At 45.8% G+C, this 23,432-nt stretch overlaps 1 protein-coding gene across 1 annotated transcript in view; it reads left to right on the forward strand.

Annotated features, from left to right (window-relative positions):
* RNF41 (ring finger protein 41) overlaps window positions 1–7,956 on the forward strand; it is a 172,499-nt gene extending 164,543 nt beyond the window's left edge. Inside the window, exon 6 of the mRNA XM_082245466.1 lies at window positions 6,038–7,956. Coding sequence (XP_082101592.1) covers window positions 6,038–6,389 — 352 coding nt within the window. The 3' untranslated portion in view covers window positions 6,390–7,956. The remainder of the gene's footprint in view (window positions 1–6,037) is intronic.
* Window positions 7,957–23,432: the final 15,476 nt, after the last annotated feature.

A 23,432-nucleotide genomic window follows, 5' to 3' on the forward strand; every position in this document is an offset into this window, starting at 1 on the left:
ACTGCTGACACGTGCAGATGTTCTGGGCCCGCTGCTGCATCTTGGTACAGGGAGTCTATCTCTTTGCTGCATCTTGGTACAGTGAGAGTGTCTGTCTCTGTCAACCCCCCCCCCCTCTTTGTTTGGGGCAGTTCAGGACCTGGTACAACAGGGAGATATTTTTCCAGTTCTGTGTGCGGAACGTTTTCATGGCTTTTATTCAAACCTGTTCAGTTTCCAGGAAGGAAGGCAAGGTGCGTCCAATCCTCGACCTGAAAGCACTAAATTGCTTTGTGCAAGTTCAAAAATTCAAGATAGAATCGGTTTGCACAGTGGTGGTCTCCCTACATCAGGGGGATTTCCTGGCCTCCATAGACATCAAATATGCCTACCTTCACATCCCAATCTGTGCAGGACACCAACTTTTTCTCCGTTTTTTGCCGTGGGAGAGGATCAGTCTGTTTGTGGCACTGCCCTTTGGTCTCTCCTCTGCTCCTTGGGTCTTCACAAAGGTGTTGGCTCCGATCCTGGTGCTATTGCAGCAGCGGGGGATATAGGTCCTGGGTTACCTGGACGATCTGCTTCTCCGTGTGGAGTCTCCTACGGTGCTGGAAACAAATTTGGAAATCGCCAAAAACTCTGGAGGACTTCAGGTGGATTCTGAGTCTTCAGACAGAAGTCGTCCTTGGTCCCTTCCATGAGACTGGACTACCTGGGCCTGACTCTGGACTCGTCCTCAGCCAGGGTGTTTCTTCCTCCGGAAAAACTCCAGACTGCGGTTCAGTGGTTGCTGTCCAGTAAATGTTCCTCCCTTTGGATCTGTATGAGAGTACTGAGACTGATGGTGGCCTCCTTTGAGACGGTCCCCTTCGCTCAATTCTACATGAGGATCCTCCAGAAGGAAATCCTTCTCAAATGGAACAAGAATCCAAACTCCCTGGACAATCAAATCCAGCCGAGCCAGGTGACCAGGGAGTCTCTGATCTTGTGGCTTTGGTCCCCGATGCTCAAGCAAGGAAAATTCTTCCTCCATATATATGGGGGTTGGGGGGAGTTCTCAGCAGGTTATCTGCTCAAGGAGTCTGGTTTCTGGAGGAATCCAGGTTACCGATTAATGTCCTGAGTTGAGAGCGATCCGGCTTTGCCTAGTCCACTGGACCGAGCATCTGCGCAGTCGACAGGCCTTGGATGCAGGGAAATGGTCCCTCTATCCCGAGGTGTTCCAGTAGTTGTGCCTTCCTTGGGGCATTCTGGACGTAGATCTGTTGGTGTCTCAGATCAACAGAAAACTGCAGAGGTTTGTGGCCCGTTCCCAGGACCTTCTGGCAGATGTGCTGGTGGCCCCGTTTGGTCAGTATCAGCTGATGTATGCCTTTCCTCCTCTCAAGTTGCTGCCGAGACTTCTCCGCAGGATCGATGCGGAAGGGATTCCGGTAATTCTTGTGGCTCCGGACTGGCCTCGCTGAGCTTGGTACGTCGACCTGGTGAGGCTAGTCAGACGCTCCTTAGACTTCTCCTCAGGGAGGATCTGCTGTCTCAAGGGTCAGTCTTCCATCCTGCTTTACAGTCGCTGGCTTTGATGGCTTGACTGTTGAAAGCCAGGCACTGAAGGACAGGGGATTGTCTGCTTCAGTGATTCCCACTCTGCTTAAAGCGAGAAAAGTGACTTCTTCTAGGAAGATGTATCATTGTACGTGGAAGTCGTACTGTGCGTGGTGTGAGTCTCTTGGGGCTCCCCCTCGTTCTTGGTGGCACGGATTTTGGCCTTCCTTCAACGGGGAGTTGATAAAAAGTTGGCCTTGAGTACTATTAAGGGTAAGGTTTTCGGCCTTTGCAATTTTTTTTTTTTCAGAGGCCGTTGGCCACCCATTCCCTGGTGCGTAACTTCATCCAGGGGGTGCGACATTTGGTACCTCCGTTGCCACCTTGGAACCTTAACTTGGTGCTGTCGGTTCTCCAGAAACCTCCTTTTGAAAGTATTTGGGAGATTCCCATGCTTACTGTATCCCAGAAGGTGGCCTTCTTAGTGGCTATTACTTCTGCGTGCAGGGTGTCGGAACTGGCGGCGTCCTGTCGTTCTACCTGTTGGTTCATAGGGATAAAGTGGTACTTCGTCCGGATCCGTCCTTCCTTCTGAAGGTGGTTTCTAAACGAGGACATTGTATTGTCATCTTTGTGTCCTAAGCCAAAACATCCTAAGTAATATGCACTGCATCCTCTGGATGTGGTTCGGGCAATCAGGGTGTACTTGGCAACTACTGAGTCTTTTCGTAAGTCAGATTCGCTCTTTGTACTCACGGATGGTCCAAAGAAAGGGCTGCCTGCATCTGCTGCGACTATTTCCAGATGGATCAAACAGTGGTACAGGCTTATTCAATTAAGGGTCAGGTTCCACCTTTCCCTGTTAAGGCGCACTATACTCGGGCGCTTAGTGCTTCCTGGGCTTTTCGCCATCTGTGCTTCAGGTTTGCAAGGCTGGTCATCTGTTCACACCTTTACCAAACTTTAGAAGGTAGATGTGCTGGCATCGGCTAATGCCTCTTTTGGCCACAAAGATTTGCAGACTGCTGTTTAGGGGGCTTTTGGTCTCCCTTGAGGGTGTTTTCTGTTTGTTTCAGGTGAGGCTCATCTTGTTCTGATGAGTTCCATTTTGGCTGTGTTTAGCCTTGGATACTTGTTTTTTTCTGCTGTTCCCACCCCTCATTTTATGGTATTGCTTTGGGACGTACCTACTAATATGCATCAAAGACTGCTTCCATCAATGAACGATAGAAAAAATGGATTTTTGACTTACCGTAAAATCCACTTCTCTTGGGTTCAGTGACGGACGCAGTCTCCGCCCCTCTATTTTGAGTTGGGTTGCTATTATTTCTCTGACACTGCTTTGATACAAAACTTACATCCTTAGCAGGAAGAAAGAGGGTATACCCCCTGGGACTGCCCATAGGCGTAGCCGGAACTTTTTTTTCTGCCTAGTGTCCTACTCCTGTAGGGGGCAGTATAACCTTCTGATATGCATCAGAGACTGAGTCAATAAACCTAAGAAAAAAGGATTTTACGGTAAGTCAAAAATCCAGTTTTAGCTACGTGTCTTTGATAAAAAAAAAATCTCAAGCATATATTGGTTTGCGCAAAAGTTATAGCATCTACAAACTGGTGTAAATACTGGAATTTCTTGAAGTGCTAACGTGGCAGGGCAGCCCCCCCAAATTACCTCTTTTTGGAAAGTAGACCCCCTAAGGAATTTTCTGAGAGGCGTTTTGAGCCCAATGAATATTTAATTTTTTTTTTTGTCACAGGTGTTTAAAAAATGACCAGGAAAAAAAAAAAGTTTACACAAAGTTGTCATTGAAATGATATATTGCTCACACGCCATGGGTATATGTAGAATTACACCCCAAAATACATTCTGCTGCTTCTCCTGAGTACAGGGATACCCCATGTGAGACTTTTTGGAAGTCTAGCCGCATAAAGGACCCCCAAAACCAATCACTGCCTTCAGGCTTTCTAAGGGCATACATTTTTGATGTCCCTCCTTGCTACGTATCAGTTTTGGAGGCAACTTCCCCCCCCCCCCAAAAAAATGACCCCTCTTCGGAATGTTGACACCCCAAGCTATTTTCTGAGAGGCATGTTGTGGCAAAATATAAAATATTCCGTGGACTTAAGTATCGGGGGGGGGGGGCAAAAAAAATTGTCACACAAAGTTGTCACTAAATTTTATATTGCTCAAACATGCCATGGTTATATGTGCAATGACACCCCAAAATACATTCTGCTGTTTCTCCTGAGTACAGGGATACCACATGTGTGAGACTTTTTGGCAGTCTAGCCACGTACAGGACCCCGAAACCAATCACCGCCTTCAGGCTTGCGAAGAGTGGAAATTGTTGAATTCACTCCTACCCGTCAGTTTCGGAGGCCATGAAATGCCAAGACAGCACAAACCCCCCAAATGACAAATACATTTTCCTTTTTCTTTCTTCATTTTCCAAAACAAATGAGAGCTGCCAAAAACTCACCATAGGCATAGGCATAATCAGCGGAGACATCGTCGGAGGAGGACCGGAGGAAGAAGACAGCCGACAGCAAAAGAGCAGAAGACCGGAGAGGAGAAGAAAAGAAGAGAGGACAGCAGAAGAGGGGACAGCAGAAGACCCCGGAGACAAGAACACAAGAAGAGGGGGACAGCAAAAGAGCAGAAGACCCCGGAGAGGAGAAGACAAGAAGGGCGGACAGCAAAAGAGCAGAAGACCCCGGAGAAGACCCCGGAGAGGAGAAGACAAGAAGGGCGGACAGCAAAAGAGCAGAAGACCCCGGAGAAGACCCCGGAGAGGAGAAGACAAGAAGAGTCGGATGAAGATTTTTAATAAACTTTCCAAAACGTCTCTTGTCGTTATTTCCTTACACTGCCTTTTATGGGGTGAATGGGTAGGGGTACAGTGTACCCCATACCCATTCACATAGGGAGGGGGTCCGGGATCTGGGGTGCCCCCTTGTTAAAGGGGGCTTCCAGATTCCGATGAGCCCCCTGCCCGCAGACCCCCACAACCACCGGCCAGGGTTGTGGGGATGAGGCCCTTGTCCTCATCAACATGGGGGCAAGGTGCTTTGAGGTGGGGGGTGCAGAGCTCCCCCTGCCCCAAAGCACCAACACCCCCCCATGTTGAGGGCATGTGGCCTGGTGTGGTCCAGGGGGGGTGGGGCCGCTCGCTCGTCCCCTCCCCTTTCCTGGCCTGCCGGGCTGCATGCTCGGATAAGGGTTTGGTATGGATTTTGGGGGGGACCCCATGCCGTTTTTTCGGCATGGGGCTACCCTCAAATTCCATAACAGACCCGAAGGGCCTGGTTTGGAACCCTGGGGGGGACCCCACGCCGTTTTTTTCCCATTTTGGTGTGGCGTTCCCCCTCAAGATTCCCACAGCGCAAGTCACCCCGCAAGTCTGATCCGACTTGCGGTGTTGCGGTGCGACCTCCATTCAAATCAATAGGATCCCATAGGGAACCATTGATTTTGAATGGAAGAAAAAAAAACGTATAACGTGGCTTAACGCACGTTAAGCCACGTTATAGCAAAGTTATTCAGCTTTTAGCAGCGTCAGGCGTTTTTAACGCTGTAACGCTGGTCCTCAGAACGCGCAGGTGGTGGGTTCTTGTTGCAGCCTAAAAACGTCTAAGCCACTTACAGCTCAAAAACGTCTGAGTGTGCATGAGGCCATAGAATAACATGGAGGGGCGTTTTTAGGCTGCAAAAAGAAAACGCCTGACGCTGCTTACAGCGGCGTTAAAAACGTCCCGTGTGCATGGGGCCTTACTGTGGTCAAATCCTCAGACTACAGCACATAATGGTGACCTTAGATGAGCATGTTTGTACCAGAACCAGGTGTTTAAAGTGATTGTAAAGTCTTGTGTTTTTTTTTTTTTTTTTTATATAACAAACATTGTACTTGCCTCCTCTGTGCAGTTGGTTTTGCATAGAGCAGCCAGATCCTCCTCCTTTTCTGGACCTTCTTAGGTGCTCTTGGCCCTACCCTCCTGTCCAGTGCCCCCACAGCAAGCAGCTTGCTATGGGGGCACCCGAGTCTAGCTGCAGCTCCGTGTGTCCATGCAGACATGGAGCTGCCATTCAGCCGTGTCCCCTCACTCCTGATTCGCTAACTGACTCAGCCAATCAGGAGGGAAGGTCCTGGACAGCTGAGGGACTCGTGGACATTGCCGGATAGAGATGGGGGGCTCAGGTAAGTATTAGGGGGTGCTGGGGCAGCTGTTACACACATTATTTTTTTTTTTTTTTTTATCTTCATGCAAAAAACACCTGACTTTACAACTCCTTTAGGAATCTTCCAATCCTTTTCTAAACTGCCTCATGCCAAACGTGTTGTTTATGTGGTTCTTATTAAGCAATTGATAGTTTTCTCTAGTAAACTCCTTCATTGTTTAATAGCAAGTAGTGCTTGAATCTGTCGTGTGACTTTCATGTATTATGACTTTTTAAGGATTTGAAATGATTGTCTGACTTGTGTAATGATTACATACTCCCTTTGATTTTACTATACAGGTGGGTAAACTCTTTACAACCTGCACGCGTGACTCGGTGGGGTGGAATGATCTCAACGCCAGATGCTGTGTTACAAGCAGTCATCAAACGCTCACTAGTGGAAAGTGGTTGCCCAGCATCTATAGTGAATGAGCTCATAGAAAATGCCCATGAGCGCAACTGGCCACAGGGCCTGGCAACACTTGAGACACGACAGATGAACCGAAGGTATTACGAGAACTACGTGGCAAAGCGGATTCCAGGAAAGCAGGCTGTTGTGGTAATGGCCTGTGAGAACCAACATATGGGAGAGGACATGGTACTGGAGCCTGGCCTGGTTATGATCTTTGCTCACGGTGTGGAGGAAATATAAATGCACTTTGGCAACTGTATACACACTTGTTTTGCTTCTCCATGTGCTCCATCCTGTTACCTGAGATAACATTTGAAATGCTAAGTCTCCAGACCCTGCTCTTGCCACTGGTGCCTACTAGTTGAGTACTGTGTGATGACTTGCCATTGTTGTGTTTTTTTCTTTGGTAAAGACTCAAGCTAAGCTTTATTAGCTTTTAGTTTCCCCCATAGTGCACTATGGCCAAGCTTCCAGCACAAGCAAACCCAGTCCAAAGTCATGTTAATTTCTTACCTTCTGCTTTATGTTGGCTGGATGTACGATTACTAGTTCCTCAGGAGAAGGGAGCAGTCTTCAACAATATTGCAAAAACTAGAGAGAAAAGACTAACCGAAGACACTACAAGGGGCATTGTGCAAGATTTATGGGCATTTGTAAGTCAGGGGTGCTGAGGCACCCTCTTAAATCACTGGCATCTACAACTTGAATTGGGACTTGTGCAGACCCACTAGAACCTGATCTGGCAGGGATCATTTGTGCAAGAAGGCTAGAAGAAAAATTGGATATTTTTTTATTAATCCCTCTTTTACTTGGCACTAATGTTAGATTTTCTTTTTTGATCTGGTGTGGCCAGTGTCACAATAAAATATGAATAAGCAGCAGACAAAGCAGCGATCATACTACACTCCAAACATACTACACTCTAAACATATGTTGTGTTCAAGCCGTTTTCATGATTCAATGTGATCAGACGCAACACTCCAATCTTCCATATTCAGTCTTCATTGGGTGAATGACAAACAATAAAACTGTGGACATCTATTAGAGTATGTTGTGGGTTATGAACTTGATTTTTTTTTTTTTTCTTCTACGCAAGGGATGATGCACTTATTTGAGGTGCTTGTACAGAAGTGTAATAATGATTTGTTTTGTTTTATCTAATCTGTGCACCAAACGAGCATTTATTCATGCAGTGGACTTTGGTGCAACATTCTTCTTGACTTCAAAGCTTTTTATTTTGTGTATCCTTTTTTTCATAACTTTAGTTTCACTTTTTTTATGTCAAGCGTGCATGTTAAATTTATCATATTCTGCAAGAGTTGAGAAGGTTTTAATGTTAATTTGACAGTGGAAGAGAGATTGCAGTATTTTAGTTATACTTTCAATACTACAGGTCATATCTGCATACTGACTACATTTGAGGGTTGGCATGTAAACAGTTTTCAACAAATTGTTGCAGAGATTTACACCTCAGTGGTGCCTTTTCTTGTGTGTAAAGAGAAAAAAAAAAACTTGAAGGTCATGCAGAGCACTGCTTGTTCTCTGTTCCAGTACCACCGGTCTTTATTTTCTTGTTGATGTTGCAAAAGCTTTATATGTATTTTTGTTTTCCGGTTCTGTTCAATATTTATGCTTCAGTATTTTTTTTTTTTTAATATGTGTCTTTGATTTTTGTATGTATGGTTCCTTTGTCTATTTTAATATACATAAAACATAAAGTACATGTTTTTGTGTTACCTTAAGTCACCTTATATTTTACGATCAACCTAAAGCAATTGTTAGTGCACAATTAAAATGGTTAAAAATGCTTCACCTGTGATGTGTGCTGAAAATGCCCTTCAACAGACCTCCCTATTATGTGTTAAGCTGGTTTATACAAAATGCCCAGAGCATACACTGCAGCTTTACTACATGCTGGTATGTGCTGTTTTTTGTAGACAGAGCAGACTTCATTTTCGTGCAGGCTTCAAAGACCTTGTGGAGAATCCGTACTCTTAATCCTCTTAGGCAGCATCCTTTTGAAGTCGGATAAACATTGGATATTAATATATTTTCAGTTCTTGGGGTTCTTTTTATGTATGCTAAGACAAGTAAAGAGCAGTTGCATACACAGATTCTTGTTTGTATGCAGGTATGTGTATTATGTTGCTATTTGTATAGTGCAAAGGGTATTCTGCTCTTTTTATTTACTAATATTAAAATGTATACATATATAAAGCAATAGTTAATGTCACAGAACCTACTGCACTATTATAAATGGTTGCTATAATGTGTGAAAGCCATTATATAACAGCTGGTGAAAACCTTGAACACAGCAACCAAAGAAACAAATGCTAGCAGCTACAATGGTCACTGTCACCAGTGCATGTAATATGGCACCTAAGTGGCAGGAGTTATGATTTGTGTCTTAACCTCTTCTCTCCAGCATCAAAATTCCAGATTTCCCAGATGTCAGTAGGATTTTGCAATTTCAGCTGCCATGCATGTGATGAGGATTTCATTTAAAAGGGTGCTGAAATTTTACCAATAGCGCAATAAAAAATTCATACAAACAAATTTCAAACATTCAATAAATATAGGAGGAGCTTAACAGAAATAGCCTTTTTTTTTTTTTTTTTTAAGTTCTTTAATGTTTCGACAAGTAGTCATTCGAAGGGAAAATATGACTGGGGTCAATTGTATATCTATATTGTCGGGTTTAGAATAAAACCTTTAATATATGACACAGAATTTACGGATAGCTATGGGTTAGTGGAAGAAACCCCAATTCCTTTGAGGCATTGTATGTTGGAATAAAATTTCAGATTGAACTATCTAATAAGAGACTTGCCCTTGGTGTTCCTTCTGTGTGAAAACCTTCACCTACCTGAGGACGCAGCAAAAAGCTTAAGTATTCCGGTTGTGGGTGGGTTTATCTTAAGCTGTCTGTTTGGGTCAGTGTTTAGGTGACTGCATAGCATAGCTATATATTAACAGTATTTAATGTACAGTTCTGAAATTTTGTTTTCTGTTCCTTCCCTGGCCTTTCCTTCTAATGGATGGCCTGGTCTGGGTTCAGTTGGCAGTGGCACATTTATCAATCATCGGTGGGCTACCCTGAGTGTTGGGGTAGCTTTCTTCTGGGTGGAGCTTGCTGTGTTAGGGATTCCTGGGGGGGGGGGAATCTGGTAGACTTTCAGAAGTCAAGATCTGCACCCAGGGGAAATAGATCCATCATTCGGAAGTTTTCCCGAAACAAACATATGTCTGTTTTTGGGAACGCCCGAAGTCCTGTTAGTGTGTCAGTTCAACTAGATGCAAGACTTGAACTTATGAACCAATCTCCTGTCCTGCTGCTTGGTTGCTGGCTTGATGATCTGGCTATTGAAACCTAGTCTCTGAGATGGGGCATTTTATCTTGACCGCTTCTAAGGCTTTGCCATACATTATACAATTTTCTTGTACAATCTTCCTTTAGTTTTACCAAAACCATATAACTTGAAGTCAGACCTAAACCTTTTCAATTTGTATGCAATCAGCAGGCCCTTGCACTTCATACTTGAAGGTAATTCTAAAGGAAATTGAATAAGAAAATTGTATAATGTATGGCCAGCTTTAATGTTTGTAAAAAATTATTATAAAACATGGAAAACCTTTCATTTTGTGTGATTCTATGCAATGGTTTTTCACTTCACATGCTTTCTTTGGGTGGGCCTTGTTCTCTCTTTCCCCTAGTTGAGGGCTTGCTAATCATTTGCCAATTCATACTTTGTAACACTGACAAACAAAACTTTAAACCAATGGTTGGAGTGGAGGTCTAAAAGACCTCTTTCTCCTTTCATCCTTCCAGGACGGCCTACATATGAGAGATTGTGGCTCCGCCTCACAGTAAACACAACTAATTTGCAGCTGTTAAAAGGGTCCCACCCATCCTTGAGCTTCAGTTCAGTTGTGTTTCCAACCTCACATCGGAACGTTTGTTTTTTTTTTACTGACCTGAAGGCAAAGGACTGTCTGAGAGGTACCCCTGGAAGGCAGCTTCGGTCGGCCTAATGGCAGGTTTCCTCCCTAGCTGCATCCTGGAAACAGGAGCTTTCAGGTCGCCAACATGCCAGGTAGTGCGGTTTACCTTACAGTGAAGGTCCCTCTATACCTGAAGTCCTGTTGTCTCTGCAGGAAGTCTCCTCCATTAGCTCCGTTGGGCGGTAAGGATTTTGAATTTCCCGCCAGTGAGCGCGCCTCAAGCCTCGCTATGGAGACCAGAAGTTCCGGCGGAAAAGGCGGAGCGGGTGATACCCGGAAGAGGCACAGCGTGGAGGAGACGCCGGGTCCATGTGAGCTCAGCGCTGGGGGCATGGCTGATTCTCCGGCTACGAGAGGGCTGAAATTGCCCCAAAAAGAGACTCGGATATCCGCACTCCCGACAGAGGAAAAAGCGGCAGCGCAGGTGGCGACAGGAACGGGTAAGTGACTACACCGGTGCCGGGCCAACTGCTGTCTATTTCAAGACAGGCATGCCTGGCCATTTCCCTGACTTAATGTTAGCCGCAGTGGTAGACAAGAGATACTATTGTGTCACATTATTGTCTCTTTTTCTTGTCTTGTGTTTTACACAGGTCTGCCACCGGCACAGGAAGCCCCTGCCAGACCCCCTTCCACAGTCAGCACTAGCATGTCTAGAAAATGTGGGAACTGTGGGGTTAGATTATCTAAGTCTTACTTAAAGCCCTTATGCCATACTTGTATTAATAAGTTAGCAGGGAAGGAAGCATCAATCCTAATGAAAGATTTTCTTAAATCTATGCAAGAGGAAATGTTAGCTACTATTTAGTCATTCAGGACTACAGCAGCTATCCCTCAAAACCCAGCAGAGGAAGTATCCAAGGATAGCTTATCCTCCCAGGACAGTGGGTGGTCAAGAGGACCCTCATCTCTCTGGTCAGAGTCTCAAACCATTCCCTCAACACAAGTCAGGGAACAGGAAGATCCAGGGGAAGGCACTAGTTACACGGGAGGTCCTTCCAGCTCGGATAAGGACTCAGAAAGTAACAGTGAGGAGGAAAAAGAAGTTTAAAAGTAACAAAAATCTTTTTTCGTTGGAATACATGGAGGGTCTCCTTAAAGTGGTACATGCCACTGAAGGAATCCCTACCCCAGTAAATGAGTCTTCCAGTAAAGATAAAGTGTACAAAGGCTTGGAAAGAGCCCAGTACAGAACCATTCCCATTCACCAGTCATTAAAAGACATAATACACCAAGAATGGAAATGCCCTACACATGCCTTATCCAGGCCAAATAGCTGGAAAAGAAGGTATCCCTTTGAGCCACAGGAATTGGAGGTATTTACAAAAAAATCCAAAACTGGACGCTCCTCTAGCACAGCTATCAAAAGGAACAGATTTGTCCTTGGAAAATGCCGGTCATATTACCGATCCTATGGATCGCAGGATTGAATCCTTATTAAAAAAAAGGCTTGGGATTCTAACGCGTATAATATGACTACAGCCTTAGCTGATACCTGTATGGCCAGGAATGCAGACTTTTGGCTCAAGGAACTGTCAAAACATGTCCCCACAATGGCGGGATCACAAGACCTGATAGATTCCCTGGCTGTGATTGGAAAAGCAGTATCCTACTTAGCAGACTCGGCTGTGGAGTCAATAGTAGCATCTGCAAAAACAGCAGCATTAGTAAATTCTGCTAGAAGGGCGCTTTGGGTCAAAGCATGGGAAGGTGATATAGCCTCCAAAGTAAAACTCTGCGCATTACCCTTTGAAGGTTCATTACTGTTCGGTTCAGGACTGGATGATACCTTGTCCAGATCTGCAGAAAAAGGGAAAAAATTTCCCAGTAAAAAGGTCAAAACGGGAAGATATTCCTTTCGGAACTTCCAGGACAAAAATCAAAGCCTTTCAAGGGACAGGCCAGGAAAGGTGGTCCTGAAAAGGGAAAACAAGGAACCAACTTATTGTTCCTTAAACCTGGACCTAAGTCCAAAGAAACCAACTGACGCCAGCATCAGGGTAGGGGGCAGACTGACCCATTTTGCTTCCCAATGGGAAAACATCTCTGCCAGCCCCTACATTCTCCAGATAATTCGGGAAGGGTACCGAGTCTAGGGATGCACCGAAATTTCGGCCGCCGATATTTTCGGCCGAAAATGCTACTATTTCATTTCGGCCGATAGGGGGTTAAAAAAGCCGAAAATGTATGGCCGCTGATCTGTGAAAGAAGTGAGTCATTGACTTCCCTGTCCGCCGCGATCCGATGCGGTGCCTCCTTCATTGTGATTTACAGCTTGTCGTCCCGGGGGAGAGGAACCCAGAATGCACAGTGACGGTGTAGGAGGATCTCATTCTCCTCCGCGCCGATTGCTGCATCGCTCCACCGCTCCACCCACCTCCTCCCTTCAGTGCCTTCACGTGGTGTTTGTTGTGGAGGAATTAATGTTATGTGCTGTGCTGTAAAAAAAAAAAACTGTTTCTCCCCTGCATGTCAGTAGTAGAATGAATTCACAGCCTAGTGCAGTGCTCACCCCCTTCTGATTGCAGTGCGGGAGTTAATAAAGTTAACCCCTTAGATCAAAAAACTAAGAGAATCTGCGCTTAGGATAACAAATAAAGAAATTAAGAAATATATATGTATAAAGAGATAATAGAGAGATTGGCTGCAGCCCACTTCAAGATATAACCCTGGGAGGGGTTATATAATAGATATATAAAGAGAAGAGGAAGTGATTGGCGCTGCCGGTGAATATGTAGGATTCAATGTGAATATTCTGTATCAGCGTAGTGTGTAAACTGAGAAGGGAAAAAAAATACAGATGTGTGTGTGTGTGTGTGTGTGTGTGTATATATATATATATATATATATATATATATATATATATATATATATATATATATATATATATATATATATATATATATATATATATATATATAGAGGGAAATAAATTATCAATATAGAAATATATAAATAACTTCAATAATCTACATAATAAAAGTGTCAAACACGCCTATAATAAATAACCCATAAATTAATATCAGCAATAAATAAGCAATATATTCAATATCCTATAAAAGCTCTCACTAATGTGGATAAAAAAAAAATGTGTGGCTTATACAGTACATAAATATGAACTTAGCAAATATAGAATAAATATAAATGAGCAATAACAAGTGCAGTAAAACGTATATCCTCGTGCATGAGTATATACGTTTTACTGCACTTGTTATTGCTCATTTATATTTATTCTATATTTGCTAAGTTCATATTTATGTACTGTATAAGCCACACATTCTTTTTTTTATCCACATTAGTGATAGCTTTTATAGGATATTGAATATATTGCTTATTTATTGCTGATGTTAATTTATGGGTTATTTATTATAGGGGTGTTTGACACTTTTATTATGTAGATTATTTAGGTTAAAAAAGTCAGTCATTTTCGGTTTCGGTTTTCGGTCAAGGGCATCCTGAATTTTCGGTTTCGGTTTCGGCCCAAAATTTTCATTTCGGTGCATCTCTAGTACCGACGAGTTTGCCCCACAGCCGGTACCAGATATAACAGTGACCTATCCCTCAAAAATAGAACAAAAGTGGAAGGCACTGTTAGACGGTATTCAGGAACTAGCGGAGCAGAGGGTGATTTTACCTGTACCAATGGGTCAGGCATTCCAAGGCTTTTTCTCCCACATATTTGTGGTGCCAAAGCCCTCAGGAAAATTCCAACTAGTCATAAACCTCAAGAAACTAAACAAATTACTGATATACAAGAAGTTCCCCATGGAGAACATTTATGCGGTCAGAAAAAATCTGTACCAGAATGTCTTTATGACAACATTGGATTTAAGAGATGCTTACCTACATGTTCCAATTTATCTGGAACATCAAGCATTTCTCAGATTCGCCATTGTGACGGAAGAAGGCACTGCACATTGGCAGTTCAGAGCTCTTCCTTTTGGCTTGGCAACAAGTCCAAGGATTTTTACAAAAATCTTGGCCGAGGTAGTAAGCCATCTTCACCTACAAGGCCTAAGTTTGATCCCGTATCTGGATGATATGTTGATCTTTGCAAGATCAGAAAAACAGGCTATGGCAGACACCCAAAAGGTTATGTCAGTTCTTCAAGCGGTAGGGTGGCTATTGAATTTGGAGAAATCCTCAATACAGCCAGCACAGGTCCAAGTGTATCTAGGATACAAAATAGATACCAGACTCAAAAAACTTTTCCTCCCAAGGGAAAAGGTGGAAAAAATGGTCTCAGCAGTAAGAGGCATCTGCTCTCATCCTTGGTGTTCCAGGAGACAGATCATGCAAGTTCTAGGGCTAATGATAGCGTGTATTCTAGCTGTAGAGTGGGCCCAACTACATTCAAGAGACCTCCAATTTTTTTCACCTGGCCTCTTGGAACAGGAGACAGGACTCCATAGACCACAAAATTACATTGTCCCCACAAGTAATTTTGTCACTGAAATGGTGGACAATTCCCCAAAACCTGGAGAAGGGGCGATTATGGGGTCAAGAGCTGCCCGTAAGGATTACCACGGACGCAAGTTCCGAGGGGTGGGGAGCTCACCTAAAAGAAGCACGGAGCCAGGGTATCTGGGATTCGAAGCTGAGTCAAGCCTCCTCCAATTACAGGGAACTGAAGGCTGTGGAAAAGGCCTTAAAAGCCTTCGAGAAGGACATTCTAGGGAAAGAAGTCCAAGTCCATTCAGACAATGCTACAGCAGTAGCTTACCTGAATCATCAGGGGGGGGACCAGATCAAGCTCTCTGCTAAAATTCGCTCAGGAGACACTGAGCTGGGCAGAAAAGAGAGTAATTTCCCTTTCAGCCATGTACATAAAAGGGAAGGACAACTGGGAAGCGGACTTCCTCAGTCGTCATCACATCAAACAGGCAGAATGGGAACTGAACCCCATAATTTATCAACGCCTAGTCCAAAAATTTGGTCAGCCAGAAGTGGACATGTTTGCCACTCGGCAGAACCGAAAAGTAGAACCGTTCTTTTCTGACAAAGCAGAGGGGTATGCTGGGCCTGGATGCTCTAGCACAGCCTTGGCCCTTCAGGCTAGCCTATGCCTTTCCCCCACAGAATCTAATTGCGAGAGTTCTGCAGAAACTCAGCGGATGGCCGCAACTACGCCTCATCCTGGTCACACCTGGGTGGCCAAAGAGAACGTGGTTTGCAACCGTGGTATCCCTATCAGTGACAGCACCATGGAAACTACCAGAAGTTCCAGACTTGTTACTACAAGGACCTTTGATTCACCCCAGACCACAGTTTTTTCAGTTAAGTCTGGGTAGTGAACGCCAAATCTTAAAAGAAAAAGGATGCTCAGACAGTCATTGAGACCCTCCTTTCAAGTAGAAAGCCAGTAACTAGGAAAATTTATTCCAAAATCTGGAAAACATTCTGTACTTGGCAGAGTCAGAAGAAGGATTCCTCTGCCTCAATCCCGATGATCCTGGATTTTTTACAGGATGGGGTAGATAAGGGGGTGGCGGTGAACACCCTTAAAAGTACAGGTAGCGGCACTTTCTGTTTTTTTAGACAAAAGTCTGGCCAAAGAACCTTTAATTAAAAGGTTTCTGTTAGCCCGGGGAAGAGTATCTCCAATTAACAGAACTAAGTTTGGAACCTAACGCTAGTACTAGAGACATTATCTAGTGAAGCATTTGAACCTTTGAACAAAATTAGTTTAAACATTTTGTCAATCAAGTTAACTTTTCTGTTGGCAATCACCACAGCCAGGAGAGTGGGAGATTTACAAAGCTTATCCATAAAGGAACCCTTTATGCGAATTCTCCAAGACAGGGTGATTCTTAAACCAGACCCACTGTACCTACCCAAGGTAGTGTCTTCCTTTCATAGGAATCATGAGATGGTTCTCCCATCTTTCTGTGAAAAACCTAAATGTGCAAAAGAACGAAAATTCCATTGCTTAGATGTAAGAAGGTGTCTTCTAGCATATTTAGAAAGAACCAAGGGCTTTAGAAGATCTAGCCACCTATTGGTTCTACATTCTGGACCAAGGAGTGGATTACAAGCATCAAAACCCTCAATCTCTAGGTGGATTAAACAAGCCATTAGTATGTCATATAAGGTGTCCGGTACCCCCACACCAACAAATCTAAAGGCACATTCCACAAGGGGCATGGCAACTTCCTGGGCCGAAAAAGCCGGAGCATCCTGGGAGCAGATCCGCCATGCAGCCGCCTGGTCCAGTCAAGATACCTTCCTAAAGCACTATCGTGTGGAAGTACTGTCACAACAAGACCTTGCCTTTGGCAGAAAGGTTTTACAGGCAGTGGTCCCGCCCTAAGGTAGGCCAGTATGGATTCCTTTATTATCCTCGCATATGTAGGCCGTCCTGGAAGGATGAAAGGAGAAAACTTACCGTTAGTATACTGGTAACGGCCTTTCTCTTAATCCTTCCAGGACGGCCGGCCTACTTCCCGCCCAAGATGGTGGTGAGTTAAAAAATGTATATATATGTGTAGCTGTATGTTATTGAATAACTGTATCCTTTGAAAGTTCGGTTGGAAAGGTACTTTTCTATTACTGAAGCTCAAGGATGGGTGGGACCCTTTTAACAGCTGCAAATTAGTTGTGTTTCCTGTGAGGCGGAGCCACAATCTCTCATATGTAGGCCGTCCTTGAAGGATTAAGAGAAAGGCCGTTACCAGTATACTAACGGTAAGTTTTCTTGTTGTTCATAATAGTACATGGGGTATCTTCATATACATAGGGTTATGCTACCACCTTTTAGGTGATTGGATACTGACACAAAAGACAGGAAATCCCCCATCCAGGAAAAATCCCTCACAGCTAGGCATAGCTTCAGTTTTTTTTTTTTTTTTTGGCTAGTTCCTTAGGTGATGGTCATGCCCGTGAAGTCGCTGATAGAGAAGGGGGTACATCTCTTAAAATTTAGAATATCATCAAAATGTAAATTTTATTTCAGTAATTCAAAAAGTGAAATTCCTACATTTTATATAGATGTGTTACACAAAGTGATTTATTTTAAAAGTAAACAAAAGAAATGTTTGATTATGGCTTACAGCTGGCGAAAAATTAGAATATTACATAAGACCAATAAAAAAATGTTTAATACGGAAATGTTGGCTTACTGATGTACAGTATAGTATGCACTCAAGTTCTGGTCGGGGCTCCTTTTGCATTAAATACTGCATCAATGCGGTGTGGTACTGCTGAGGTGTTACGGAAGCCTATGCTTCTTTGATGGCTGCCTTCAGCTCATCTGCATTGTTGGGTCTGGTGTCTCTCCTCTGAAGTGCTCCTAGAGTTTCCTGGTCTTGTGCGGACTTTGGACTTGATAAAACAGTGGACCAACACCAGCAGATGACATCGCTCCCCAAATCATCATGGATGTCAAATTTTGCATTTCATTTGGAAGTCACGGTCCCAGAGTCTGGAGGAAGAGTGGAGAGGCATAGAATCCAAGTTGCATGAGGTCCAGTGTGAAGTTTCCACAGTACGTATACAGTACATGGACATACATTTAAGTAAACCAACATTTCTGTGTTTAAAAAATCTTTTTTCTCTATCGTCCACCGACGGACGTAGCTGCTGCTTTAATCATAGACAGTTGGCTTTGACCCCCCCCCAGGCTATTACCCTCGGCCTTACGGCTGCATTTCCATTTTTTAGCTTCCTGGGTTATCTGGACGATCTCCTGCTCCAAGCAGACTCTTCTGTGCAATTGGAATGGGATCTGGAGGTGACTATTCACTCTACAGCAGTTCGGTTGGAATCTCAACCTTCAGTAATCTGCACTGGTTCCGGTTGGAATCTCAACCTTCAGTAATCTGCACTGGTTCCAACGACCAGACTGGAGTACCTAGGCATGATCCTGGACTCAGCTGCGGCAAAGGTGTTTCTCCCTTCTGCGAAGTTGGAGGCGCTTCTGTCCCTGTTGGCTTGCGACCTGGTGTCTCTCTGGTCGTCTATGCAAGTGCTGGGCCTGATGGTGTCCTCTTTTGAGGCCGTGCCCTATGCTCAGGCCCACACAAAGCTTCAACAGGAAATCCTTGTCAAATGGGACAAGGACCCCGCATCCCTGGACAGTCTGATTCGCTTGAGTCAGAGCTTCAGGGACTCCCTGCATTGGTGGCTCAGCTCTCCAAACCTTCTCCATGGGAAATCCTTCCTTCCTTCCAGTGTTGTGGACGGTGGTGACGACAGGCACCTGTCTGACCGGTTGGGGGGGGGAGCACCGGGCACTCTGACTGTTCAAGGTACCTGGACGATGGAGGAATCCAACCTTCCGATCAAAGTTTTGGAGCTGAGAGCAATCAGGTTGAGCATGCTCTATTGGATGGACACTCAAGGGCTGTCCTGTCCGGGTCCAGTCAGACAACGTCATGGCCGTGGCATATGTCAATCATCAAGGGGGCTCCAGGAGTGCCCTGGCGGCTATGGAGGTAGCCGAAATTCTGAGCTGGGTGCAGACTTATGTTCCAGCCCTATCCGCCGTGTACATTCCTGGCGTAGACAACTGGCAGGCGGACTACCTGAGTCAACAAACCCTGGATCAGGGAGATTGGTCTCTGGATCCGCCAGTGTTTCACCAGTTGTGTCTGCAGTGGGGAACCCTGGATGTGGATCTGTTTGCCTCCAGGCAAAACAGAAAAATTCCAAAGTTTGTGGCTCGGTCCAGAGATCCTCCTGGCCGAAGCCGTGGATGCCCTGGTGGCTCCCTGGAGTCAGTACGGGGTCCTTTATGCGTTTCCTCCTCTAAAACTCTTGCCTCGTCTGCTCCGCAGGGTCGAGCTGGAGGGGATTCCGACGATTCTGGTGGCACCAGATTGGCCCCGGAGATCCTGGTACGCCGACGTGATTTGGCTACAGGTGGCAGGTCCATGGGCCTTTCCTCTGTGGGAAGATCTATCGTAGGGTCCCATCTTCCATCCTGCTTTACAGTCGCTGGCTTTAATGGCTTGGCTGTTGAGTGCATGGTGTTGAAGAACAGGGGTCTGTTCAACTCTGTGATCCCTACCTTACTCAAAGCCAGGAAGTCCACTTCTCGGAAGATCTATCACCGTACATGGAAAGTGTACATTGCTTGGTGTGAGTTGTTCCACCTACATCCCTGATCCTTTGTGGTCAGCAGGATCCTGGCTTCTTTTTTTGCAGAAAAGGGTTGACCAACGCTTGGCTTTGGGCACTCTTGTGTGACAGATCTCAGCCTTGGCTGTGTATTTTCAACGTCCGTTTGAAAGAGTCGTACTTTTCTTCAGGGGGGTTTGCCATTTGGCTCCCCCCCAGGAGGTCCCCCGTGCCTCCTTGGGACCTTAATTTGGTTCTGTCGGTTCTTCAGCATCCTCCTTTTGAGAACATAGGCGCGTTTCATTGCTTGACTTGTCGCAGAGGGTTGCCTTTTTGGTGGCTATATCACCTCTGCTCGTAGGGTGTCTGAACTGGCGGCATTGTCTTGCTGTTCTCCTTATCTGGTGATCAATAGGGATAAGTGGTGTTACGACCTCATTCGCCATCCCTACCTAAAGTAGTTTCTGATTTTCATCTGAATGAAGACCTAGTGCTCCCGTCACTCTGTCCAAAACCTTCCCATCCCAAGGAAATTGCTTTGCATTACTTGGATGTGATTCGGGCGATACAAGAGTATCTGGAGGTTACTGAGTCCTTTCGTCAGTCGGACTCTGTGACTACGGATGGACCCTGGAAGGGTCAGGCTGCCTCTGCGGCGACCATCTCTCGATGGATCAGACAGACGGTGGTGAAGGAGTATTCTCTTAAGGGCAAAGTTCTGCCTTTCCCAGTCACTGCTAACTTTACGCGGGCGTTGAGTGCCTCCTGGGCCTTCCACCATTAAGCATCAGTGCTGCAGGTTTGTAAGGTGGCCACTTGGTCGTCAGTACACGCATTCACCAAATTTTACAGAGTGGATCTGCTGGCATCTGCAGATGCGTCCTTTAACCGCAAGGTCTTGCAGGCCGCCGTGTAAGGGGCGATCTATTTTTCTCTCCTCCTTTTGTGGTTTTGTTGCATTTGAGCCGCAGTTGTTACTTGTTGGGCTCTGTTTTATTGTTTGCTGTTAGCCATGGGAATTGCATTCCTTTTGGGGTTTTGTCATTTTTTCCCACCCCTCAGTGGTTACTGCTTTTGGACGTCCCAACCGTCTATGATTAAAGCAGCTGCTTCGTCCGTCGGACGATAGAGAAAATTGAATTTTTGTACTTACCGTAAGATCCATTTCTCAGACGGATGTAGCTCCCACCCCTCTGTTTTTCTGAGGGTTTTAGGTTATTCTCCACTGCTTTCAACTAAAAACTGGAAATGCAGCCGTGAGGCCAAAGCCAACCGTCTATGATTAAAGCAGTGGACTCCGAGAAATTGATTTTACGGTAAGTTCTAAAATCCAATTTTCTCTTTCTCGTTCATTGACAGACGCAGTATCTGTTCATAACAGTAGGGTTATACTGCCCCTTACAGGAGTAGGCCACTAGGCAGAAAAAGTTCTGGCTATGCCTATGGGCAGTCCCAGGGGGGTATACCCTCTCTTCCAGCTATAGGATACAAGTTTTAATCTGCCTAGTCAGGACCTAGTTCCTTTAGTGGGATCTCTGGTCCTGGCAAAAGTTTTTTTTTTTTCTTTTTCTAGATAGTTTTTTCACCAGATTTTTTTCCTGTGAGATCTACAAGAAACTAAGCTGGATCTGGGCGACAGGCTGGATATATAGATCCAGTGGTCACCCCAGCCGGCCAGTGAGCGCGCACACCCCAGTTCCACACTAGGTCGGCCGTGACATAGTCCCACTGGACAGGGACTGGCCCTGCGAGTTAAACGTCTCGGAGAAACAATGCAGGCAACAGAAAAAAAAAGCCGATCAGGTGAGAAGGTGTACCGGTGCAGGTTGGATCCGTCATCCAATAGTCCAATAATCAACAGAAGAAAAGTGACCGCACTCGGAAGAAGATGAAGATGGAAGTGCTTTATTCCCCATACACTTGAAAATGAACAAACAATGCTTCACATAGACACGGGACAGGTAAACTCGTTTCACGATTCCACAGATCGCTTATTCATTACCAATAGTCAGCCCGTAGACCCAGTGTCAGTGTTCCTATTGGCCGACAGCCCCCCCCCCCCCCCCCTCTTCGGCGGAGAGGGGTTCTGTCGGGAGATGGTGCCTGCCTGTTCTAGGTATGGTAAGTAAAATGTTCCCTCCTCTCCACCCTGGTGGGTTTTGGGGTGAATGCGGGCCTCTCCTTAGGACGGTCGGACCCTCGCACCCCCGGGTTTCCCTCTATCCTGTCACACACCCCCCCTCACTACTGGGGCTATGGGACGCGTGAAGCTACTCCCTGGGGGGTGCGCCCCCGGTGACTGGACGATCGATCGCGGGGGGGGGGGGGGGTTTACTGGTCACTTCCAGGGCCCCCTTCCTGTCGATCCCGTCCAGGAGGATAGAGGGGTCCGCTTGAGGGTCCCCAGAAGCTCTGCGGGGCCGCCATTTTCTTGTAGCCCATGTGCTGAGAAAGATTGGTGGCCATGTTTGTACAACCGGAGGCCATTTTGCTGTGGATTCCCACTGAAAATCACTGGCGGCCATGTTCTTGTAGTCCCTAGATGTGTTTTTTTTTTTTTGGTGGTGGAGTCTCTCCCTCTACCCTGGTGCTGACACTCAGGTTTTCCTCTGATCGACATCGCTGCAGACATGTGCTGTACAGACGTTCTGGGCCTTCCTGTTGCATCTCTGGTGCGGGTGGTGGTGGGGGGGTCTTCAGTGCATTCTGCCTGACCTCTTGGGGGTGCTATAGCGTGGTGGGACGTTATTCTTTTTTTTTTTTTCTTTTTTTTTTTTTTTGCAACTTTTTGATGAGGGGTTCCCCTGCTGCAACTTGGATCCAGCAGAACTTTTTTCCCCACCTGAGCCCCTCAAGGAGGCTGCAGGGCCCTCCACATCCCAGCTATGCATAGATGCACTGTCGGCAGTCTTGAAATCCTTTGTGTCCCGGGTGGAGGTGGCCTGTGAGGGGCGAGTTGCCAATAAAACCCCTGCCTCATCTGATGTATCTGAATCTAATTCAGCCACCGCAGACGTAGGTCTGCTTCCGGGTCTACTACCTCGCGCCCTGTCTTCTCTGATAGTGAGGATGACACCTCTCCCTCTGCCACCATGCAAAAAAATAAGGCGCTGGTGGATGCACTGGTTGTTTCGTGCGTGAGACCCTAAAAATGGAGGACATGACTGAGGCGCAGGTTACGTTTGACACTCACAAGCCATCCAGAGCGGCAAAGGTTTTCCCCCTTCCTGCGTATTTTTACAACATGGTCAAAAAAGAATGAAACCGCCCAAAGCGTCCCCCTGGGGTGCCTAAGCGGATTGCTAGATGCTACCCCTTTAAGGTGTCCCTTATTAAAAAGTGGACTGTGCCACCTATGGTGGACCCTCCGGTCTGAATAAAGCTACCATGATCCCAGTGGAGGATTCCCTGTCCTTTTAAGGATCCGGCAGATAGAAAGGCGAGTCTGTGGCTTTTTTCGTCCCTCAGGGACAAGTGATAAAGGATCGAAGTCCTTCAAGGCCTCCTTGGGTGGCTCCAAGTGAGCCTGGTCTGGCAAATAGAAATCTGGTTTCTCCAGACCTGCGGATAAGACCCCTTAGGCATGAAGGTGCGCCCTCACCCGTATCCGGTTCCCGGACCTGTGGCTATCCCATATACAAGACAAGTGGGTTCATAAGGTGACACGGTCCGGTTACAAGATCGATTTTTCGATCTGTCCCGCCGGTAAGGTTTTTCCCTTCCAATGTCCAAGGTCACTTACAGGCTCTCTTTGGGGTGGTACAGGAGCTGTTACAACAAGGAGTAATAGTTCTGGTTTTGTCTTCGGAACGTTTTCAGAGCTTTTGCTCAAACCTGTTTATGGTCCCCAGGATGGAAGGCAAGATGCGTCCAATCCTGGACCTAAAGGCACTATATTGCCAGAAATTCAAGATGGAATCCATTCGCATGGTGCTGGCTTCCCTACATCAGGGGGATTTCCTGGCCTCCATAGACCTTAAAGATGCCTACTTTCACATCCCAATATGTGCAGGACATCAACGGTTTCTCCGTCATAGGAGAGGATCACTATCAGTTTGTGGCGTTACCCTTTGGTCTCGCCTCTGCTCCTCGGGCCTTCACAAAGGTGTTGGCTCCGGTCCTGGTCAGCGGAGGATATCGGTCTTGGGTTACCTGGACGATCTACTTCTTCATGCAGAGTCTCCCACGGTGCTGATTACACATTTAGAGATCACCATGAGAACT

This window comes from Pelophylax lessonae (genome assembly GCF_965119305.1).
Source record: "Pelophylax lessonae genome assembly, chromosome: 2".
NCBI classification, from domain to species: Eukaryota; Metazoa; Chordata; class Amphibia; order Anura; family Ranidae; genus Pelophylax; species Pelophylax lessonae.